The 12,024-nt window shown below is 37.2% G+C and overlaps 1 protein-coding gene across 2 annotated transcripts in view; it reads left to right on the top strand.

Annotated features, from left to right (window-relative positions):
• TTC17 (tetratricopeptide repeat domain 17) overlaps positions 1-12,024 on the top strand; it is a 59,620-nt gene that overhangs the window by 19,516 nt on the left and 28,080 nt on the right. Inside the window, exons 6-14 of one of the 2 annotated variants that reach the window (XM_040600006.1) lie at positions 298-437; positions 654-814; positions 1,130-1,242; positions 2,753-2,893; positions 3,330-3,445; positions 4,541-4,715; positions 5,296-5,373; positions 7,562-7,786; positions 9,727-9,913. In XM_040600006.1, the coding sequence (XP_040455940.1) occupies positions 298-437; positions 654-814; positions 1,130-1,242; positions 2,753-2,893; positions 3,330-3,445; positions 4,541-4,715; positions 5,296-5,373; positions 7,562-7,786; positions 9,727-9,913 (1,336 nt within the window). The remainder of the gene's footprint in view (positions 1-297; positions 438-653; positions 815-1,129; positions 1,243-2,752; positions 2,894-3,329; positions 3,446-4,540; positions 4,716-5,295; positions 5,374-7,561; positions 7,787-9,726; positions 9,914-12,024) is intronic. The other variant, XM_040600005.1, reaches the window with a different exon arrangement.

Here is a 12,024-nt window from a genome sequence, read left to right as displayed (position 1 = left end):
TACAATGTGTCTTGTGTTCCATGTGCATTTCACACTTAATATTTAAGATTCTGTCAAGATATTTTCGTCCAAAGTCTGCCTTTCAACAGAGGTTTTTATCTATGCTTGGAAATAAATCCCAGGGAAATTCTCCTGCAGCCTCTCTCTAGCAGATGATACAGTGACTTGAGTTTCAGAAATGAGAGGCTGCTTGTTAACACAAATTAAAATTTGAGTTAATGACTTCTTTAAGAGTGGAGTATTTTTCATTAAATGTTATCAAGCAATGGCTAATTCTCTCTCTCGATCATTCTTCAGATGCTTGGAGAGTACAACCACTCGGTCCTCTGTTACGATCATGCTCTACAGGCCAAACCGGGGTTTGAGCAAGCTGTAAAAAGGAAGCATGCTGTCCTATGTCAGCAAAAACTTGAGCAAAAATTGGAAGCCCAGCATAGGTAACTAAAACAGCATCCTAGTGGCAATTCATACAGTCTCACTTCTATTGTTCTGTTGCAGCAATTATTTACACTTCAAATAGAATAATGATTTTTCAACTTTCATTCATAAGAATACTTCAAGAAACCCAAAGTTGAAAATGTGCAACACTGTAGGAAAAGCTGGTATTTTAAAAAAGGTTCAAAGTAAATCTTTTCTACTGTTGAATTTTCAAGATCACTTCAGCGAACATTAAATGAATTGAAGGAATATCAGAAGCAGCATGACCATTACCTTAGGCAACAAGATGTTTTAGACAAGTACAAGCTCATCCAGGAGGAACAAATCTTGAGGAACATCATTCACGAGACACAGATGGCAAAAGAAGCTCAATTAGGTAAAACTTTTTAGAGTTCATCCTCATTATAGTGATGAAGAATAGCACATATTTAGATTAATGTCAGGACGTATCTCCTTTATGTATTAAGATGGCCCTGCATGGCTCTTGTGTTTTGCTTCTTAAAAAAGGAATTGCGGTATGTTCTTGAACAGGGATTTTTCTGAGTCATTCAAAGACAGAGTTTACTCTGTGTTGATTAAATAAATAAAAAGGATTGAGACCAAACTGGGGGTGGAGGGATTGATTGTATGCTGTCTTTGTCTCCTTGGAAACCTTGCTTACATAGTAGAAAAAATGTTTTGTGCTCTGCAGGGAACCATCAGATTTGTAGACTGGGCAACCAGCAGCATAGTTTGCACTGCCAGTGGGACCAGCCTGTTCGTTATCACCGCGGAGACATTTTTGAAAATGTGGAATATGTCCAGGTTTGTGAATTGATACCACTGCTTCAACTTGCATCCCATTTGCCTGATTAGCTTTGAGTGTGTTAATTATAGTGAGAAGTCATTTAGTGTCTTTTCCAGAGTGTGAAGTATCTAGTGCTAGTTTCTTTTCCTAGTAATACAGGCTGAGATAGACTGGGTTATAGAAATCTAGATCATTTATTGTATAAGACTTAGTTGTGCTTAGAAAAGAGAAATGTTAGAATTATTTGAATCAAAAAACTTTATTTTAGTCCAAAGTCTTAGTTTCCTGTGAGTTAACCAGCCACTTCTATATTGGCTCCTTTGCTTTTTCAACCTGCACAGAACAGCCAAGTTTTTCTTTTGAGGAAGAACAAAAATCCTCACTTAAGGAATTACAGATTTCTCTTACGTAAATATACTCCATTTCAGACATGCTAGCAGAAGCATAATTTTTAATTTTCCAACTCAGTTTCCTTCAGAGAGGACAGGAAAAAGCATTATGCAGCTAGTGTTAACCAAGAGGTAAAGGTTTTCTAAGGAGTTAGTGTTCTAGTGTTCATTTCTAATGTACATGTGCTATATGGAACAAGAATTACTCTTTAGTGGAAAGGATATTCCAACGTAACAGCTTAGAAGTGTGCTTAAAATAATATTGTGTTAATCACTTATCCCAACAGCCTTAAAATGGATCATAGTTTATTTTGTTTATTACACTGTCGTATGACTCAAGCTACACAACTTTTGCATGCCTCTTCCAATTTAATCTTTTTTCCTACCGGAAGGAGCACAAACCTGCCATAAGCAATTAACAAATGGAAGAGCAGAACTCAGTGGTGTTGAATCTAGTGAGTGCTTTTGCAGCCCAAAAATAAGGTGTTAGCCTGGTTTTGTTAGTAGTTGCTGATTGTATACCTTGAATTAGACAGCACAGCAAGGATGTCTGTGGCAGGAGTACTGGGAACAACATGCATACTAATACTGAAAATCTAAAACAACAGCCACCCAGGCAAACCGCTGCTGTGTTAAAACTTCAGATAAACATTATGGTTTCACTTATTTTGCCATGGTGGAGTATGTTCTGGAGTTTCCCCTTAAGTAGTTTAAGAAGCAGGAATAATTCTTCTGTTTTCTTCATGGATGTTCTTCCTATTATAATAATTATAAATTCAGATTATCAAGATAATTTTGTAAGCCATGAGTCTTAGTAACTCTGACTTGAACTAGAGCTATGGAGTCTAGTAGATTTTGTTTGTGGTCTATTAGAAATGTTTGCTTGGTACCTTTAAGCATTTTTTTAATTGATTTGCACTTGTGTTTTCATTGTTGACTTATTTACAACATGAATATTACTTTTCCATGGTATGAGTGGATCAAGAGGCTTAGATTTCCATTTATTTTCTTTCTGCTATCCAAATTTCAGCTCATCAATGAGCTTACCTACAGAAGTAGTGGGAGGGGAAAATAATGTACAGAAATTCAGCCGTAATATAGTCTCCTTTATTAAATATTGTTTTTCTGCTGTTTCTAGTTTGGTGAAGACTCTTCAACTTCTAGTATGACATCTGTGAATTTGGATCTTCATGCGAACCAAAGCCACCACAGCCAGTCCTTGCAGTCTTCTCCTGTTGCTCGTTCTATTGTGTCAGTGTGGAGCGTAGAGTCCAGTAGAGTGAGTGAAGAGGCCAAGCTTTGCCCTTTCAAAGAGGATTTGTGAAAGATTGGATCTTGTTTATGTGAAACTTAGTAGCATTTGGGCTACAGTTTTGATGTGTGGCAGCACTGGAGAATGTAGCATTCTGAATTTCTTCAACGTAGAAGCATCTCTGTAGTGTCTCTGTACCAGTTTCCCATCATTTGAAACTCCACTGCATCATAGGGTGGTGTTCTTAGTCACCTCTGTAAATATCTGCTGCAAATAAAGCAGTACAGCTGAGTAAAGATAGGAAACTAAACTGCTTATAGTCCACAAAAGATGGAAAAATAATAGTTTTAAAGATCTCTGCATTTTTTTTTCTCCATACTTTTCCTTATGTTCTTACTAGCTTGTTAATTAGAATATTTAAAATGTTGATCAAATAATAAAAAATAATTCATTTCCCCCTTAGGACAAACAGCATATTCTTTGGCCTCAGCGAACAGAGTGCATGAAATCTTTTCCCAAAATTCCTGATCCAGAAGAACTGCCAACTTACTTCTTGCCCCCAGAAAATAGGGGATTCAGGCAAGTGTTGATTTTATAAAATCATATTTGTAAATTTTCACACTCTCTTAATGAGTGTTTTCTTTCTGGAGAGGATGGCTGCAATTAGTAATCAACAGTACAGATGTGTTTGGACCGCCTTCTCTGGCTGTTCCACAGAAGGAGAGTGTTTTATTGTCATCTTTGCTGTAACAGTCAGATCCAATTCATGGTGATTCTTCCCTGACTGTTCGTACAAGGTGAATTTATGAAATATCTACGGTATTACTCAAAGAATAAGGATTTAAGCATAAGTCTGAATGTAGATCATATTTTTAAAAATAAAAAAGAAGACCTTGAGAGAGAAAATGAGGTATCTGTTTCATAACTACAATTAGCTGTTGTAGATTGCATGCATCCTCTTAGCCTTAGTTACAATAACAGAAAATTGTGAAGACCAGAAAATATCAAAAAAATGATTAGGAGTGCAAAGCCCTGGCTCCTTTCTTTGGGGCAGAAGTAGGAAACCAGCTTACTTGTGGAATAGTCAGTAATATTTGTTGTTACATAGGATAAAAAAAAAGTGTCTATGTTGCAATAAATACTTTACATTATAATAGTGATAACAAGAAAGCTTTCTTCTCCTAGTCGGTGTAATTCTGGTATTAAGCATACGTTAAACCAAAGGTTCCTATCCACAAATGTCCTGAAGCTTCCTTTGAATTAAAAACAGTGTTCAACTTAGAATGTTCTTCCCAAATAATTTGGCTACCTCTTGATGTTTTTGAAATCAAACTTCAGTTTAAAAAACTTCAGCACTTTCTTTTTCACATTTGTTTAGTCCTAAACTTCATACAGTCCTTTACTGGCATAATATGAGGACCTCCTGTGTCTTATATCTACTGCATTGTCTGTTATTTACCGGTATTCTGTGCTTTAAAATGGAAAGTAAAGACCTTATTTATTAATGACTTTTCAAGGGAAGGGTGGCCCTTGAACTCCTCTGATGTGCAGCTCATGTTTTGTAGCAGTCTACAGTGTGAGGCTTGTCAGTTGATATATAGCTGAATCTTAAATTTACAGATCAGGGACATGCAGCACGTGCTATTAATTTGTCTTGGTTCTGCTTATTGTTAGAATCCAGCCAATCCTGAGTATCCCAAGAGATATTGTTGGGCATGGAGAAACCCAGGCACCAGACTGTTCTTCCATTACTGATGCTCGTAACAATGAATCTCTAAACATACTGGTCAAGGAGCTAGACAGTAACCTAAATTTGAAATTCAAGATGCCGGATGATCAAGCAAGACAAGTAAGAGGCATTTTCTCATTGGTTCTCTTCTGTTTTAAAGTTCTCCCCTTTATTGCCTTAAAAAAATTACTCAGAACATGAAAGGTTCTGATATTTAAAAGATTACTTATCACAAGCCAATCAGTACTTCTAAAAAAGGGGTGCTTTCTAACAGGGCTGGAGAAAGGGAGAACTTGTCACTCAGCATAACGTTTGTCTGACTTATTTCAAATGCTGACTAAAACCACACAGAGTAGGAAATTTACTATTTTAAATTACCACTTTCTTTTAAAACTTTTAACAGTCACTTGACATGATTCATCATCTTGGGGTTTCAGATAACTACCGTATTCTACCAAGGTGGTAACTTCAGGCTGAGATTAGTCCTTCATACTGATTTCTGGAGATGGGCTGCTTTAATCATTACACGTTCACATCATCTGTTTAGAACAGTATCTCCTCCGCACCCCTGCCCCCCACTCTATTTTTTTTTAAAGAGAAGACTTAGGGAAGGGAGAGTTTAATGACCCATGTAGATATATATTGTAAAATGTATTCAGTTGTTTAAAAAAAAAATAAAAATAAAACCTTTGTTGTCCAGGTTTTGCATTCTCGTATCAACAATCAAACTATTACACAGGTGAAGATAGGAGCGTTTCTAGATCATGCAATGAAAAAGGTACGTCAAAAACTGTAGCATGAGATAAATTCAGAATCCTTACTTAATGCTTGTTTCTATAGCTCTAAAGATGTCAGTGATGTGCAAGTAGTAAGTGTATTTGCTGCCTGTACCCGAGATGAAACTTAAAAATCCATGTTCACAAGTAAAGCGCAAGCATATGAAGTATCCATTTAATTTAGCTTAGTGTGGACCAAACAGCCTTATAGTTACATGTTCTTGTTGTGACTGCAGGACGTGGAGCCGCAGTATATTAGCTAATCCTGGCAGCCATTTGCTTAACGGAGTGAAAAAGCTTGGAACTACTCCTCTTTCAGCCCTCCCTACAAGCCTGGCTTTTGCTCTTCCTCCTCCCTACTACCCTGCCTTTCCCCCCACCCCCCTCCAAAGAAACCAATCCTCTGTCAATCTTCTGTGAGGATAACTAGTACTCTGGGGCAAAGGATGTACACCTGTATAACACCCTGTGGAATGCCACCTCCATCATGCATGAGGCCTTTGAGAGTCATCACAAGTCAAATGACAGGAAGAACTGAGATAGAGGTTGACTTTTTGACATGTCAAACTGATAAATCTCAAATTAACTCTCTTGTACCAGCTATGTCAAGGCAGTGTATTTATGTTGGTTTTTTTTAGTTTAAAATCATTACCATTTACTATGTGCATCTGTCTTACCCAGAAGAAAAATGAACAGCAGTTGATTCCCATTATTATGCTGTTCAGAACAGTCCTATATATGTCTTACTGTTGTAGTGCATAGGTATTTTGGTTTTAACTGTAGTATTCAGTTGCCTTCATGCTAAAAGTCTGGACTACTTGGTCATTTAGATGCTGATGTAAGAACACTGTTGTGTCATGCCAGTCCTCTTAATGATAAACTTTCTAGAGCAGGAGTGCTACAGTTGGTATCTTTGTATTGGAAAAAACAAAGTGCTAGTAACTTGCCGAGGATTTAGTTAGAGAAAGGTCATTGGGACCTGTGTATGGAATGTAATTCCGTGAGGAGTTAGGCATGAGTAGTATGCAAGTAATGTTACCTATGTACATTGAAAACAGTGATCAATATTCTTAAAACTACAGATTATGTAAGGTACTCCAAACGAAGAGGTAATAAATCCTGTTGGTGTCTCCTGGTTCATCTTGAACCATAGGTAGAACCCTCCTGAGTGAGGTTGTTTTTAAAATGTGGAAGAAAGTCTTTGTATTGATTAAGTTTTTCAACAGTGTTACTGTAATGCCAGCTGTATTGCATTAATACAATACTACTGTACTGTAAAGGTGCTTATCCGTTTTTGCTGCTTTAATCGTAGCTGCGTGTCTCCTACTCATGCATGCATTTGGGCTTCAGCTGTGTAGGTTGGACATTAATTTCAGTTGCTGCTTTTATACTTAAATTCTTCGTAGAACTGGGTAACAGAATGCTGAAAATATTAAAAACTATAATGTGTTTCTAAACTATTTGAAACTGCTCCATCTGAAAGTGCATGTTTTACATAGCTCTGTCCATCTGTCGCTATTTTGAAGTTTTGCTATTTCTTCTCTAGGGTGAGCATTTGGTTTTCTGTGATAGGTGAAAGAGGAGGAAGGAACATTCAAGGTGTATTTGGCACTTCCTCTGTTCTTCCAGCTGCCCTCATTTGTTGCTTGCTATTTTATAATCTTTAAGCAGTATCTAATGCATGTTACTTGCCAACTTTCATTAGACAAATAGATAACTAAATCTAAGAAAAAATAACTCTGAAACCTTGAATTGGTAGGTAGTCTTGATGTTGGATATAGGACCTGGAACCACATCTAACTACAATTTAAAAGCTGCCTGACCTTCAAATTGTAACATTTGTACATAGATCTGTATTAACGTAATTCCAAGACTCTGAAGTGGCTCACAAATGTTGCTTCCTAAAGTGAGCTAACTATTATCATTTATATATTTAAGGGATTTTGTGGTCACGATAGAAGTGAGTCATAAGAGTCGAGTGTGAGCAACAGGTGCTACTAGACTACAGACTGTAAATCATGTCAATTAGAGTAGAGCAGTCTCAGCAAAGAGTACTTTGTATGTAGTTGATGAGGTACTGCAAGGGTGAGTTTTGTTTGTTTCTTACCAAAGAGCAGGCAATTCTGTCTTCCTGAGACACCTCTTTGTGGGTGGGGGTTTTTCATCCTTTTCCCTGACTCATTCCTATAGCCAGAAGATCCTCTATGGCTTGTGCTTAATGAAGCTGGATTGTACTGGCGTGCCGTTGGAAATAGCACCTTTGCTATCACCTGTTTGCAAAAAGCATTTAATTTGGCCCCACATGAATATCAGGACATCCCTCTGGTCAATCTTGCTAACCTCTTGATTCATTATGGTCTTCATTTGGATGCCAGCAGGCTCCTGCTGAAGGCTTTGGCCATCAATGCCTCTGAGGTAAGATGATGTTTCTTGTGTTTGTTCAGCAGTGAATGTCTTCTCCCTCATTATTTTCTAAATGAGTATTTACTTACTTGCGCTTGCTTTCCTGTGCATGCAGTTCAAGTTCCAGCTTGTGATTTGCAACAGATTTTTCTATTTAAATTCTTGATCATGCTGGGGGTGATGTTGGTTCTTGATAATGTAAACATGTAGAGCAGTTCTTCTAAAATAGGTGACAGACTTTTTGCCTCCCAGAAACTGTATTGGCAGCAGCAGCAGCTCCAAGGAATCTAATCCTGGTGTTTTGGCAACATTTTCATCTAAAACAGAGGTCTGTAATGCTGACAGGATTCTATCTTGATTTTTAAAACCCTTGAAGTAGCACGTATGTCACCAAGATGTATAGACATCTTTTTGTGCCACTTGACTTTTTATCTGTACTGTTTTATTTGTCCCTAGATTTCATCTGTATACCTAAAGCAAAAGCCGTGTTCTAGTTGTTTGGTGATTTTACTTCCAACCTTAGATTCAGAAGGGGTTTTTGTATTTCTGAGTGGTAACATTATAAACATTTTGTAGGTTGCCACCTATGTCATGTAGAAGGTTTCTGTATAAACTAAACTACTGGACTGGCCAGGACAATTGCAAAAAGGAAACGGGGTGTGGGGGTGTGGTGGGGACATATTTCATCTAGAAAGTAATTTTGGTCTTATGTTTGAGATGCTTCAGTAAGAAGTTCAAGTGACTTTTTACTGTTCTTCTGCCTCTGTAGGTAGATAAAGAGAGCACTTAAACCCGCTGGGCCACCAGCCGTCTAGCACATAAAAAGGCTAAAAGAGAATAAGCTTTTTCAATATAGCATTCAGGAACAAGTTTGCAATTGTTGGAAATGAGTTAGCTCATTTGTGTAGCAGGTAAGAGTGCAAAAATAAAAACTGTAGAAAGAGCTATAGCTGAATGATGTACTTTAAGAAGAACACTTGAAAGCACAGCCTTGGAGGGGAGGAGCTTGGGGATCCTTAGGACCATGCTGTGTGAGCAGGGCTTTTCTTCAAAAATACTGTTGAGTTCTACCTCATTACAGTAATGCCTGCTCTTTTTTTTTTTTTTTTTTTTTTTTTTTCAGGCATTCTCAGTCCTGTAATACCTATTATATCAAAAAATCTGGTAGGAGAATTTGTACCTGAATAGTATTTCCTGGAATATGAAGGAAAGTAAACGCAAATTAAAATTAATTACAGCTACAGGGAGTGAAGGATGTGCTATATTAGCAAAAGCTTTTTAAAAAAAAATCCTCTTGCTCAGTTTGCACCTTTTTCTGAATGGTGTTTAATAGTACAAGCTAAGATGGCTCTGAAAACTTACACATATTTTGGTGAGACTAGCCAAAAGAAGTGGAGACAAATACTAAGTTTTATAAAGAATTGAAAGTAAACATAAATGTGTACCCCTAAGCTGGTGTGACATTGTTGTTTTCAGTAACTTAGTTCTGTTCAAGTAAATCCTGAATACTTCCGACAAATAAAATGCATCTGTCCTGCTAGAACGCTAGTAATATTTTTACATTTTTGCTGACTTTCAATCATTCTAAAATGTTTTCTAGCATTTCAATTTAGTTCTTTGCTACTCTGTGGAGTAAGCATTATGTTTACGATGGGTTATAAGTAAGTATTTAATGCCTCATTTCAGCTTGTGTGTATTTAACAGCTGGTTTTCATTGTAGGAGGATGGAATCCTGAACACAACCTTATGTCAAAACAGCTTTTGTTTAGCACCAGTGCATCAAGCTGCTGTATCACCATTCTAAGAATAGGCAGTCCCTGTTTAAGAAGCTACCTAAATTCTTCCCAGCCAAATTCTGGGAGAGTGTGAATTGGCAGGGGTTTTTCTTAGTTGGCTTCAATTTTAAACAGTGAACATACTTATGCTGGGGTATGTTGCTTTTTTCTTTGCAGCCCCTGACTTTTTTGAGCTTGGGAAATGCTTATCTGGCTCTGAACAACATTAGTGGAGCCCTGCAGGCCTTCAGACGTGCACTGGATTTGACGACCAAGTGCTTGGAGTGCGAAAGCAGCCTGAAGATGATCCGCTGTTTACAGTTTTATCCTTTTCTGTACAACATCACCTCTTCTGTGTGCAGTGGTAAGCAACTGCTGAAATATAGACCACAAGTGAGATAGTGTCCGTTTGCTTTGGGTGTTGCACCTCAAATTCATGATTACTCTGCTTTTTTTCCAAGGATCCTCCCTTTTGCTTTGTAGTGCTTTCTCCTTATAAGGACCAAGGTTGAGGCACTGCTTTTAATGGAAAAGTTAGTCCATTAAGAAGTTCTTGAGGATGACCTCTTAAATATCTAGAGGGCTGCCACTGAGTGCAAATTGCTTCCTGAGTGTGTCGGTAATACCTTAATAGCCTCACTGATCTCTCTACTGGTAAATGAGGAATGCTGGATTCAGTATTTATGGAAGTGCATAGCTACTACTGCTAGGCTACTCAACAGCTCATTTGTATATCCCTTCAATTTTTACAGTCAGATGGATATGTTTTTTAAAGCGGAAGAATTTGATGAAGAGCATTTTAGTTTTATTCCGTATCCATTCAGTATTTGCAGTGCTTTGGATGTCATTTTCTAGTGTTCAGTCTTTACAGAAATAGACTATACTGTGTCAACATTTGTTATATGGGGTCTGTGGTCACTGCTCTTAACCCTCCAAAAATCTGTAAGAATGGCTTTGAACCCAGTCTCTCCCAAAAAAATATTTTAAAATATTTGAGATGGAATGTTTTATTTTCCTTAGTGACTACTTCTATTAGAAAAAAAAAAAAAAACAAAAAAAAACCAACAAACCAAACAATACAAACAATAATAGCTTTTGGAGAGGGATTCTTCTATTTCAGTGAATCCCACTGAATATTTCAAGTATTTTGTCTGTACTTGTATATGGCCAATATGCTGTTCATGAGCAATCTTGAAGAACATTTATGAGTATATTTTTTAATTCCTTCTCTCAAATTGTTACTAAAGGGAGATTTCCATCTAATCTTTCCTTTGTTTTTAAATGAAAACCTCCCATGAGAGAAATGCTTTTGATTTTTAGTATTGCTAGGGTTTCCTCTGAATTATTTTTTTTTTCAGTACCCTCTCCAGCAGAAAGGGATGGAGTAACCTCCTCTGATTTAGCATCCAGAATTATGCCGTCTAAACATAGACTAGAGGCCATCATATCTCCTGGTACAATACAGATGATGCCATTATAGGTGAAATTCCAGGACTATGCCATTAGAATAATACTATTGCTTATGGCCTTACACATTTTTGCTCTGATTGACAGCACACCAGTTGTGCTGAGAAACGAATGCTGTTTGGCTAAATGTAGTGTAGTAAAGTGGTATTATGGCCCCACTGACTGGTTGTTTACCAACTTCTATAATGTCAGCTCTTACACTGGTACCTTTCATTGAATCTCTTAATGTCAGATCGCCCTTCTGTTAAAAATCCCAGCAGACACTCTAAGCAGTAGTGGAACTTGCACGTTTCATCACAAGAGACACTTCCACTGTTCTGGAAAAAAGAGTCAATGTTTGTTTACTTTATATTAAGATCTTTAAAAATGGCTGTAACTTACAAATTTAAAAGTGTTCCAGTCAGACGTTAATGATAGTCACTCTGTTTTGAAGTTAAGCAGGAAGTAATTTAGAAGTATGTTCACAGCACTGAGGTGATAAGGAGTAGTGGCTGTATTTGAGCACCAAAGTGATCTTGTACGTCCTTCTTTTTTGTATGCGTTTAAGGAAGAAACTTGTAATACTTAAAAATGGGCTCCTCTAGTGTGTCTGATTCTTGGCTGCTGTTTGCATTGACTCTTGATACAGGATGTTCATTTTGAGGTCAACTATTCCTGTGTATGCTGTTCAGGAAGTTCTTGTTTCTTGAATGTGAGGAGAAACCCATATCAGCAGTGCTTATGAGAAAAGTGTTATCTTTCCGTTTTTGCTAGCTTGGCCACAAGTTAACAAAGTAAGCATGAATATGTTCATCTGGTATATTGGGGTTGGTTTTGTTTGTTAAGGAATCTGTGAAGCTGCTAAATCAAGAGAGCGTGGATGTGCCTTGGCATGTTAGTTTGCTCATTAAATTTCAGTATTCCAGAATTCAAGTATTTTATTCTCTATTTATATTTTTGCCTTTTTCTGGGACTCTTCCTGTCGTAATGTTTCTTTCTTTTTCATTTCTATTTATAATACCCTTTAGG

This window comes from Falco naumanni, chromosome 7, assembly GCF_017639655.2.
Source record: "Falco naumanni isolate bFalNau1 chromosome 7, bFalNau1.pat, whole genome shotgun sequence".
Lineage (NCBI taxonomy): Eukaryota > Metazoa > Chordata > Aves > Falconiformes > Falconidae > Falco > Falco naumanni.
Note: the sequence above shows the minus strand (reverse complement) of the source record. Positions and strands in the feature narration are given on the sequence as shown.